General features: G+C 48.8%; 1 protein-coding gene across 1 annotated transcript in view; it reads left to right on the forward strand.

The window, feature by feature from the left end:
• LOC119387412 (transcription factor Sp9) overlaps positions 1-12,650 on the forward strand; it is a 68,593-nt gene that overhangs the window by 22,860 nt on the left and 33,083 nt on the right. The window contains exon 2 of the mRNA XM_037654799.2: positions 12,389-12,522. Coding sequence (XP_037510727.1) covers positions 12,475-12,522 — 48 coding nt within the window. The 5' untranslated portion in view covers positions 12,389-12,474. The remainder of the gene's footprint in view (positions 1-12,388; positions 12,523-12,650) is intronic.

The raw sequence follows: 12,650 nt of genomic DNA on the forward strand, positions 1-12,650 counted from the left end.
GCTGACTCTTTTCAGGCTTTGCCATTCACGCTGGCGTTGTGCGACCCTCCTCTACCTCTTTTTCCACGCCCCTTTCCCACCTTTTTTGCCGCCCTCCTAGCAGCCCTCTTTTGCTTTCATTGCGCTCGCCACGGCCTGTCCTCGCTTTTCAGAGCACCCTGCGTTCGTTTCTATATGCCGGGCCTCTCTATTTATCCTCTCGTAGAGCGCGTTTTAAGAACAGTCGTTGCTCTCTGCAAATGCAGCGTACTGAGCCGTTGGTCTGCGTGAACGTTTCGTTTCTCTCTCTCCCTCTTCTCAAGCTTTGCGACGTTTTATTTTTTTGGTAGCATTAAGCGTGAATCAACAGGGAGTATAAGTGGTGGGTTTTGGGAGATGACGTATGGTTTTTTGCCTGCACGTTTCGTGCGACTTGTCGTGCACGCACGCGCACTCTGTGCCTCGTCGAAATGAAAAGTAAATTAAGCCAAAGAAAGCAAGAACATCGCTCACTGTTTTGTGGTGTTAATAAAAAAAAAGTACTTTTTTGTATCGTTACGTCTGTCTCATTTCTATTCTCTCTTTTTTTTCTTTCTTGTCTCGTCGCTTTCAATTGGTGCCCGAAATATTAACATTGTCTAGTTCCAACCAATCCGAAACTGCGCGTTCTATTTTATTTCTGGAGTAGCGATTTTCCCACCCCCTTCTTTTTTTTTTTTTTTTTGAGGGGGGGGGGGGGGTCGGTTGGGGGGGGGGACGCGTTGTGTTTTACGTTTGCTTGGTTTTGCACCACCTCATTCTTTAGTACGTGAAAGCGTAAAAGGAAGGGCACTGGGGCTATCCTTACGTGGTTTTCTCCATCTGTTAGTGGTCGACGTGGCGTGCACTGTGCCTGCATACTGTGCACGTGCGGCTCCCCCCACGAACGCAGTGGAACACGCTGCCGTTTGCCTTTACTAAACTCTACTCTCGGCGCAACGAACTTCGTCACGTATTTCACTAAACGGTGGCCAGCCGCTATCAGAATCCTGCTGTGATCAAATAAGTGGCAACGCCAACGAAAACATTTTCGGAGTGCGTCGTCATACATGAAGTGAAGGGCATGACGCCACAAGGTTGCGGTGGCGCTGCCATCAAGTTTCGCGCTCGCAAAACAACTTTTGCCGAGAAACTCTAATTTGTAGAATCTTCTCCGACGGCAAGACTGTAATAGGAAAATTTTCGTCCTTCTCCTAAGATTACTCAAGAAATTTTGCTCTTGCCACAGATGTGTTCTTGTTTAAATGTCCCATAAATATCACATTTTGTGGTCGGAATGGTACAGTATAACTCTTGGCGATGCTATACCGGCCTTGTTTTGGGCGGCAAGTGATTGATCTTTGTGTCACTCTTAATCATGCCTGCTTAAAGTTCTAGATATAACCAGGAAGCCAAGCCGTTTTCATCTGGTTTCCTGGCTATAGCCAGCACTTTAGCTGGGATCTGATTAAGAGTTATTTCCGTATTCTGCTATAGAAGGCAAAGCATGGCTTTCGAGATCGGTTCTCATTAATGGCTAGTGGGTATATCCAAGAGGATACGAAGACGAAGAAATGTTAGCATGTTTGCAAAGCACCCCTGTGTCTTTACGTCAGTTTTGTTTAGAAATGGAATCAATAGAGAATTTTCTTTTGTCATGTCGCCGCTACATATTACTAAGAAAAAGACATCTTGATATCCAATTTGCTAACCTGGGGCTGAGCGTAACAATTGACAATGTACTTACCTTCGGTGCTTCGGCTATGGGCCTCAGCCACAGGAACGCTTTTGATGCTGTTTGCAGTTTCCTTCACGAAACAAAATCAATACGACATTAAATTCCTATACTTGAATAAGTATTCTTATAATCGCAATGATTTATTATTTTTAAAAAGATGGGCAATATTTTTTTTAATTTCATTATTCTAATTTCTATTCGGGACAACGATTAAAGTGCGGTCTGAATGTACGAATGAACAATTATTGCACTTGCATTTTCGCGTGAGCTATTTTTTCCTGTTTTTATCAACAATTAATACTCAAAATAGCTAAAAAAATCATATAATCAATTCTTGGCCAATTCCCCTGCGTGGGTATGAGCCATATGACAGGGAACAACAACAAGAACATGTTTGCTCGCGAACGTTGCTGTGAAGTTTGAGCAAGAACAGAGCAACGGTAAGCGCAAACATATTTTTTTCCCGTGGTTTTAGGAGGATATTGCGCCTCCATGAATACATAGAAGTGACGAAGTTTTCAGCATCTCCTTTATTGTTTATATACCATGCACATATAGGTACCATGCACATATAGGTAGCACTGATGCAACATGAAGTGGCAAGATACACCGAAACCTTCTCAAGGTATTTTTGTTGTTTCTTTAAGTAATCAAAGACATTCGAGTGTACGGTGCCAGTGCCGCCAGGCGAACACCGCGAGCACGCACGTTTGCACGCGAGACCTAAATGAGCCTGACCAACTTCTGCCGTCTGCCCACAGTCGGTGATGTGTAACCACCAAGCGCGACACCTTCTAACGAGTGTTTATCCCGACGTGCTTCTCTATACCAAGGCGTAGACTAACGCCTTTGCATTCAGCGATAGGATCTTAACGCGTGTGAGCTTTAAGCCTCCCGAGAAGACGCGTCGGCCGGATCGAACCCGTACTTATAAAGAGCAGCCTCCGTGTAGATATATATATATATGCACACAAGCCATCACGGGCACCGCTTATATATAGTATAGATATATAAATACATATGCGGCGGGAGTGGCGGCGGCGTCTCATCGGCGGGTCTGGCTCGCAAGGGGCGTTATCTGCAGTTGTGTTCCTCGCCGCCGGCGCAGGCTTCGGGGTTGTAGCAGCCGCGGTCGTCGGTGTGGAGGCTTGGTACAAAAGGAGGACAAAATGGCCGTCACGCGAGGTGATGTGGCCTGGTCACGCGAGGAGCCCATCAGACAGGGCGAGCTGCTGCTGCCGCTCCTCGGATCCCCGGCGTCCGGCCGGCCGCGGCTGCACCGCTTGCATCAGCGTCGACGACTTCACTGCCGTCCTCCGGCCGACGAACGATGGCGCGTCGCATCGTTGGGCGGATGCTCCGCACTCCTACTCAGACGTTGTCTAGCTCCTTGCGACTGCTGTCCGCGGAACGCGCCGCTCGAAGGCATGAGTCGACGCGCAGTGGCGCGCGAAACTGTGCTTGTCGTGTGGAGGACAGAGCTTGGAGATTCACTTCTGTACTACTTTCCAGGGCCAGCTGAGTGCGTGTCGATGTGTACGGGGAACGGCCGCGGTCACGGCGTAGCAGGCACACATGAAACTAAAGCTTTGTTTGCCTCCTTGCAACATGCAGGAGAACGCTTGTCTTGACAGTACCGCGTATATATATACTATAGGAACGTGAGTGCCAAGTTTGCTTCTCCGCGCTACACTTTGACCTTGAGAGAAAACTTAGAGGGGAACACAGGGACGTTTACCAGTGAAATATCCTTAATTATCATCTTTACGTAAGGCCAAAGAAGAGTTCCGAGCTTCACAGAAATGCAAGAAGCGAACGTTCTTCGCTTATTGGTTATCATTAAAGGGGCCAAGACACCCAATTTTCGATCATAATCTGTGTTATGTGGATTAATCCTTGTGCATTCATAAATAAGCTGGCGAAATTTTAGCGCATTTGGTCGAGCACTTAATTTATAATCGAATATTTTTATGAACACACGAGCGGCCCTACAGCCGGGTAACACTGGTGCACTTGCGAGCCGTGACGTAACAAGCACCTATAGCTGTGCAAGCGTCTGCATTGCGGCGAACGATATTGTTCCATGGTCAGCTGCAGGTGATATCGAGATATTTTAGCTTTCTTCAGCTTGGCACTGAAATTGAACGATTTGCAGCGGCTGAAACTTTGGTAGAAGACGACGGCTCCGTTCCGCGCTGCACATGACGTCACACACGCCGGTCGCCGGCGGTGTGACGTCATGTGCAGCACGGTCGCCGGCGGTGGGCAGGGTTTACAACCTGCGACTTCTAGGGCTTGTTTTCCACTGAAATATTCTTTTACGGCCCACTTTTGAAATCTGTATAGGCATAATAGACCATCTACTACTAGTTTTCGCTGAAAAGCACAAATCTTTGGGAGACCGTGTCATGGCCCCTTTAAGAAATTCCCTTCGATCATGAGAAAACGCCTATATCAGCCGACTGACAAGAATAACGCCTGTAGCGCGCCGTGGTGCCTTCATCGGACGCTGAAGGACGAGGGGAAAAAGAAATAAAAGCGGAATGCACATGTAGCGGCCGTGGCACAGCTCCTGCCGCATCACTGCTGTCTTGCTTCCGTCTATTCTGAACCAGGAACCAAGTGTGAAAGGATTAGGCACGCAAATAGAACGCCGTACTTACTATAGCCGAGGCATCTCGCGGACTTCAAGAAGCGTGGAATTGATTTGAACTGGCCTTTGGCCAGTCGACCCGCAGAGCGGACGTCAAATCTTTGTTTGTACGCTGCCTTTTCGCGCTCGCCTCTCGGATAATAGCAAATCGGTAACCAACAAAAACCAAGGAAAAGCAATTCGAACCACCGCAAGAAAAGAAAGGCGAGTAGGAAGAAGAATGAAAATAAAGAGACCAGGTTAGCTTCATGCCCCCATCAGCCAGTCAGTCAGTCACTCACTCACTCAGCTCACGTGCGTACGTGTCCTGCAAGTATAGAGACCTTGCGTGCACGCGCCCTTCGCCGATTGTTCGTGGAGACAAATCACCGCTAGAAGTCGAGCGAGAGAGTGGCTCTTTACTGACGTATACGTCCGGCGGCGGACTCCCTGCCACGTTGAAAGCCGAGAACAAGAGGCGCCCATGTTCACAGAGGCGTCTGCTTCTCTTGTTCGGTGAAGACAGCCCTCAGTGCATAGACACACGTGCGAGGCTGCATCTCGCGAGCTTTCGGCGGCCGCGCTACCATCGCCGTTTTCCCTCCACGGCTTTGCGCACTGCCGCATGCCGTACTCCGCCACACCTTGCCCTGAAAGGCTGCTGTCAAGACAGCACTGAAAGGTGCGCGCGCGCGCGCGAACGGCGAGGGCTGTTGTGCCAAGTTCGTTTGTTCCAGTTTGCAGCATGCAGTTGCTCTGGCGATGGCGACCCGTTGTTCTATAGCTTTTATTTAGACTTGCCAGCGAAGCCCGCCATAACACGTAAGAGCCTTGCATTACGTCACATCGCATCCTGCTCTTCAAGTATTTTATTGGTTGCGAGGACAATAATAGTGGCGGTGCATGATCGAAACAAATAAAGTACGTAGAGAGAGAGAGTTCCTAGCTTGGCTACTCGTAGACCGCTTCTTTACGAGCTCCCAAAAGCACCGTGGCGTACACAAGATCGGCGCATCCTTCTCTTCTAAAGAAGTCTCCTCCTTATTGTGTTTTGTTCCCAGTCTTCGGTGCCCACCTTACGGCGGCCTTTCTTTTCTTTTGTTTTCTTTATTTTTTATAGCTGCTCATCCGGAAGAAAAATGCTCCCTTCTTTGTTCTGTGGCCCTTTCTCTTCCTCACAATTCCCCTTCCAACCTCCATCCACCTCACCTTCCCTCCGACGTTCGTTCTTCGCCCTCTGTTTGCTTACGCCATCTTCTCGAACCGTACTCTTAATTCACTTGTCGAAAAAGAAAGCATCGCGCTGCTGCTGCTGCTGCCAACTTCCTCCCTCTCTCCAGAAAGCGCGGCGATTTCGGTTTCCGCTTCGGTCTCGTCCCGCACAGGCAGCCGTCCTTGCTTTATTCTCGCGCACTCCGATTCCTGTCGTATGGGTTCTCGTTCCTCCGTTCGAACCTCTTCCTGAGCCCGAAGAAGAAACAAACTAAGCTGGATAGGAAGATAAAAAAGAGCGTGAAATAGACTGCGTTGAAAGACAGCGCAGAGGAAGGAGAGTGTGTGTGTGTGTGAGTGTGTGGAAAGGGTCGAGCGTAGACAAGGTTACGGTGAAGAGATTGGAGGGAAAGAGGAGACTGTTGAGATGACGACAACGCCGCCCCATCCATCAAAGCGAAAGCATCCCGAAGAAAGGCGACCTCGTGTACGGCGCGAGAAAGAAAAGAGACATGCTCGTCGGCGGCATAGTGCTTCTTGGCTTCTTCGGTGTGACGGCCGCCGGAAAAACTGGGACGGTTTCTCTCGCCCCGGAACACTCGATCCTCTTTTTTTTTCTCTTCTTTCGCTTCGAAGGCGCGGCGCACGTGCAAAAAAAGAGGAGCCGCTCTCTTTTCGCGCACCTCTCTTGTCCTACGCGGCCACGCCGACTGCGTGCGACTGTTCGCACCACGCGAGAATCTTTGTGGATTCGTTCTTACTCACACTAGCATTTAGTATTGTGTACGTTGCGTCCGTAACGGCGTTGAGTACATAAGAACTCCGTGTTTCGCATAGTTCGCATGAGCCATGAGCAGATCTACGGACGCACTCTGTGTGAAACCTGGTGATGAGACGTACGCAACGCCGTATAGGACGCAAAGTACGCACTGCTATATAAGACTTTATACCTACGTGAATTCGACGCGTGCTCGGGAATGTGCTGAGAATGCAGATTGCGCGTACAGCGCTTGCGTATATGAGCACCGCAGTGTGGTAATTGTTCGTGTTCATGTGCATATAGGAATAGCATACGTGCGTTGCCTTTACACTGCTCATACATTATGTCAGTAAAACCGCGTATTTAGTGCTACCATTAGTGAACATTTCCGCTGCCGAACGTCAGACATGCCTGTGCTACAAGATGTTGCTTACGGCCCTTCTAAACATGTGAGAGTGCATGTAAGCAGGTGGTGGCAACCACAGCATGCAGTGGCAGGGCTCTATAGTGTGAGCTGGTTACTGTTGGGGATTATGAATGGATGGAAGTGCTAGTGAGTTGTTTTCAAAGTCGATGCGCCATATATATATGTAGTGTGAATGCGACTAGGTCGGAGAAAAAAAGAGCGAAGAAACAGCCTTACATTGCCATATTGTCATACGTGTGTATGCGCTAGTTTATGCCTGTATAATGCACGTTGGTGAGTGACTGTGATTACACCGGACATCACTGACAGAGCTCTGGATTAGCACCTGCACTGAACTGCGTTGTCCGTGACTCTGGTCTCTTCCTGTAAATGGGAAACAGTCAGTGGTGTACCAGAAACGATGCAAATAATACTTTTAGTGGGCTTAATTGCAAAACAGTTAACTACTTAATGCCTATTGCTATTACGTAATCGTTTATGGCAGCTACTTCATGTGGCTAACTGGCTTGCTACGCGGAAGGAGCCAGTTACCCACGGAAGACGAGTGCATATACGCACTCTCGGAAGCCTTATACCCTCCATAACGCCATTATACCGCGTTTCACTTCCTCTGCTCACACTCTTTGCTGGAACGAGCGCCCGGTTTCCATGGCTGAGGGTGGCCACAGCGGACGGGGCTATACGTATACGCTTTATACAGTGCGCGGGCAGGGGTGTATGTGTACACGCCGTTCAACATAGCGCGTGCTCGCTCGGCGAAGCGCTCTGGCTTGGCCGTCACGCCTCGTTTTTTTTCAATGGGCGCCTCAGCGAAGCGTAGCGTGCGCGTTCATTGTTCCTGCGCATGCAAGGGAGAGATTAGTGCCGTACACCTCGACAGGCCTGGGCTGTCTGCGCACGCGCACAGGCACCCCCACGTGTGGTGGTGTACTGCCGTGCAATCCGGTGCCGACACGCTCACCGGCAGTCGTCGAGTCTACCAGAGTTCGGCTCGAAACACGTGTAAGGAGTGAGCAGGTGATTCCACAAGCTCTGTTAACTTCCTTCCGACCGCGGGCTTACGTGCTCGGACGTATAAGCGCCGGTATAGTTTCACGAGGCTGCACAGCGCGGGCTATGCGCGGCGTCCCGTGCAATTCATTATGCACAGTTTAGGGCAAAAACTGCACGCAATACGGACTAGAAGAGACGATCGACGGAGGCGCTCTGATAACGGCTAAAGCTGATGTTTAAAGCTGGTTTTTGAGAATCGTGTAAGAGCATCGAAATGCTCACGACAACGTGAGGGAGAGAGAGGAACAAGACACAGGCTTTACAACCGTGTCGATGACTGCGCTAAGCTGCTGCATTCCAATGTGTCCCTTCAATTGACCAAGCAACTGCAATCAGGCATCAGCTGAATGTTCTTACATGAGCAGTGATCAAGGCTTGTCTCTATATACTTGAGCGCCGCTGCAGCGCTCCATTCATTGAGTGCTGTCATTTCGTGCGTCAGCAAACGGACAAATTCACCCCATGAATTTCATGTTCTCCGTACGGATACGGCAAACTTTATTGACAAGAGTCCCAAAGGCAGCATGTCGGGCCTGTCCCTCGTGGTGACGGGTAGGTGAAACCTAAACTCCGTATCGTGAGCCCTCTGGAGGCCCGTAAATGAGGGAGTAGGTCCGAGCTCCGCAGATCGGAGCACCACTTTTGTTCGTTGATTTGATTGGGACCCCAAGCGAGGAGCACCGACCACCAAAGCATGGGATCTAGGCTGCTAACCTCGCCACGGGCCGGGCAGAGTGGGTTGAAGGCTTCGGGATGGATGATGTCAAGGAATGCTATAGGTTAGGATATCACTTGGTTTGAAGCATGCGGAGCGTTGATGCTCGTACTCTGTTAAGCTTTTTATGCTGGAGGGGATAGGTTCTCCTTCCCAGGTAGTACCATAATACGGTGAAATTAGTAGTACGGGTCAGGTGCACGAGTCAGTAACAATGACGTTATAGATGCAAGGACACGACAGCGAAGCGTATATGAATGCTGCGGCGTGAACCAGAAGAAGCGTGTAAATGGTCGACAAGAAACGCATAAAGCTTCAACTGGTATATAGCATCCAGTAAACTGAAGCTATGTGGCTGTTTAATTAGAAAGAACGGAACATTTTTTTTTACTACTCGAGATATATCACAGGTAGACCACGCATGCATACGTCTACCATTTCTACAGTCAACACTGAAAAGTTTGCGTAAACTGGCTAAAGATAGGGAAAGGAAAGGAACACAAACAATGCATGTGTCAGGTTTGTTACCCTGTGCCGCGGAGAAACGATGAGATATAGAGGGAGGAGAAAGCACTCGAGCTTTGCACGCTGCAAATTCATCCTGAATTTTTAACTGTTCTTCGCTTCGCTAGTTCGCTTAGATAGATGTAAATGCATGTTATGTGCGTGCTCACATACGAATCTCCTTCGCTGTATTTTGTATGTCTATAATTAATCGTGATATAAGGCGCACGGTGTGCGAACATAATAATATCTGGGGTTTAACGTCCCAAAACCACGATATGATTATGAGAGACGCCGTAGTGGAGGGCTCCGGATATTTCGACCTCCTGGGGTTCTTTAACGTGCACCTAAATCTAAGCACACGGGCCTCAAACATTTTCGCCTCCATCGAAAATGCAGCCACCGCGGCCGGGATTCGATCCCGCGACCTTCGGGTCAGCAGTCGAGCGCCATAACCACTAGACCACCGTGGCGGGGTATACGGTGTGCGAACATAACCCAGACATCGTCAAAGCCAAAGTGGCATCTTAGTAGGCGCATCGCAGATCCTAACACAGAATTTAGAAAATTATGTATCACGTGAACGGAACGTGCTATTTTAACAGTATTCCATCCTCGAAACTCCGTAGACAAAAAAAAAAAAAGAAAAAGAAACAGCAAGCATCTGTATATTCTCGGGCAAACTTCAATTTATTTTCCCTTCTAGGACGTGAGATATTACGTCTCTTCTATCGTTCTTGGGTCGATAATTTTACGTCTAATAACGGCGCATTCGTGTCGTACGTTCTTCTTTTTGCTGTGCTCTATTACTAACGCATTGTGGAGAGATACCTCGCGCAAACACCAAGTGCACTGCGTGGTTGTTTAGTCGGAGCGGCGTATATGTTTGTATATGCGCACCGGCAGCCACATATTTCGGGCGTGCATCCTTTTAGGGCCTTGTCACTGCCGTATATTTAATGGTAGACACGATTCAACATCAACGTTGTCTTCTATCCTTTGAGGCGGTTCCTTCATTCCTGCACAAAAAAAAAAGAAAAAGACGACAACTTGCCTGACATACGCCTTGCAAGATTTTAACATTGCTGCCACACCTTTCTTTGTCCTCTCTCTCTTTCTCTTCTCTTTCTCATTATCTTGATTCGCAAATGCACCTGCAGTGCATGCATTGTGCGCCATACCTATACCGAAGAGGCAATTGAGCACGGTAAACAGTTCCTATAGAGCAACAACATGATGAATAAACGAAGTCAAAAGCTGCAGGAGACGCACCGAAACGAGGCGGTTTATATAGGAGGGGGTTGGAGGGCAGGTGACGACCCAACCTATGAGGGACCACAGAGGGAGAGGCGCTAATCACGCCGACTTTATCATCACCGCTCCGTGAATGGCTCTTTCGACTGCGGCTCCTTTTGCGGCGGCTACTCTCCTGACATGGCACTCGCCTCGCGCGCGGTCGGGGCAGGGGGGAATCAGAAATAAACGAACCGCGCCAGGTCGCATCGTTCTTATCATCCTCTCGCATCTTATATACCACGCCGTGGCGGCGTTGAAGCCTCACTACAGGATAAGTTGTGCAGGCAGCTTTGAGTTGGGAAATGGGGGAGGGGGAGGGGGGAGTTGGGGTGAGGAGTTGTGGTGAGGGGATTGAGATCCGCCAAAGTAGAGATGGCAATCAGCAACAATCTCTTTCTTGCCTCCGTTCCCCAGTCGCCGGTTTATATACATCTACGTAGCCTCGTTCACTTTTCATTATTTTTCTTCGTATTACGCGGGCGATAAAAAAAAAAAAAATCTGCCGCAGAAATCGGCGCACCGATTGTTCGCCGACAATGCTTTCGGCTGCGCGCGAGGCACACCGCGAAGAATGGACAGCACTCTTTTATTTATTTATTTAAAACTACCTATCTTATAGTGTGTGCTTGTGCGTCGGCGGAGGTGGAAACTCAAAAGGACGACCGCGGTGCTGGGGAGGTCACTCGCTTCGAGATCCGCCATCTTGATAAGGATGTCCCCTCTCTTTTTCCGCGGTGCATGCCTCAATGCACGGTGCGTCTACACGCCCCAATCCACTCGATTAGCTGCGGCGGCACCTGCTGGGGACGCGCTCTCTTTAAACGCTTCGTCCTGCAGTGCCGTCCGTCAATGTGACGCCTCGCCAATGGGTGTCGCTGTCGGCGCCCTGTGACTTCTCTTTCATGCCATTTACAACTTGCCCCAGCTAGCGTAGCCCAGCGTAGGTTGCGCAACTTACGAGCAATGTATGAGGCGACGAGGGAAGCAGCTCCTGCTGAAGTTAAATCACTCGCTTTCAAGTATCAGCAATACAGACCACTCTGGCACGTTATATATTGCCCATTAAGTACACCTGCAAGCGCGTTCACAAAACGCTTTCGTTACCCCTAAAGATTGTCTCCTGTCTATTCGCTCAGTCACATATTGACCCAGACTTGAAACTCTCCATTATAATATATCTCTCTGATGAGTCCTTTGCGCAGTTAGCCAACGCAACAGCATTCATATAGTTGTTTCTTTCGGTGGTCGCTGTGAGAAATAGTAGCCGCCTGAACGCCGTCCAGTGAGGAAACGCTGCGTAAGAGCAGCTTTGTGAATACGGACCACGATCCATAGTTTTGTTTAAAAATCAGAACGAGAACCATGGCAATAAAACAAATATACATTTATCGACGTCGTCGAAATCATGCGTGGCACATTTATGCTTGCTGCCAGGGGTGTAGCCAGGGGGGGGGGGGGGGGGGGGGGGGTTGGGGGTTCAAACCCCCTGAAATTTTTCAATTTTGCTTGCGTATATATACACGCACACATACAAACGCACGCACGAACATACATGAAGTATGGTTGAACCCCCCCCCCCCCCGAAAAAAATTTCTGGCTACGCCCCTGCTTGCTGCAGTCGTTTGCAAGCTCGAAAGATTGCCGGTGAAAAAAAGAAAAAGGCTTTGAGAGCGCGGTGTGACTGATGAATGATAAATATCGACTGTGTTCCGCCAGATGAGTGCTTTTATAGGAATCTATAGCTTACATTTGAAAAATGGATAATCACTTGAATGTTTTGTCCCAAATGCCTAACCACTGAAAAAAAAATTTCATGAAGCATCCGGTTCTCCAGCTATGTATTTCAATAGCCACTGAACGCGTCCTTGCCTGCAGGAATGAAAAAAAAAAAAGAAATTGGAAAATATTAGTTTGGTTCTGTTCATTGTGATTTAATTCAACATTCAGTGGTACTTTGTTGCAGCGGGAAGTCTATGAAACACTGCAATTTACATTGAACTGGTTATTAAGTCTACAATTAACTTGATGTTTGTTTCTCTTTTCCATTGCTGCAGGGCATTGGTGGCGACGGGTGTCCGGGAACTACGTCATCGGGTTACGTGACAACGTCTAGTAGCAGTCCTAGTGGTTTGATCTCATCATGGAGGCCGAATTAAAGCCGTCTGTGGTGGATTTCGATTTCAAGCAGGTGAGTCTCCAGCATTTTCGCGTCACCTTCCCAACGAATATACTTAGGATAACGGCAATTAATTGGGCATGTTGGTAAAGGTTCATGACGAAAAAAGCGCAGTTTGCACGAAGACTCGGAAAGAACAG

Source organism: Rhipicephalus sanguineus, chromosome 3 (genome assembly GCF_013339695.2).
Source record: "Rhipicephalus sanguineus isolate Rsan-2018 chromosome 3, BIME_Rsan_1.4, whole genome shotgun sequence".
Lineage (NCBI taxonomy): Eukaryota > Metazoa > Arthropoda > Arachnida > Ixodida > Ixodidae > Rhipicephalus > Rhipicephalus sanguineus.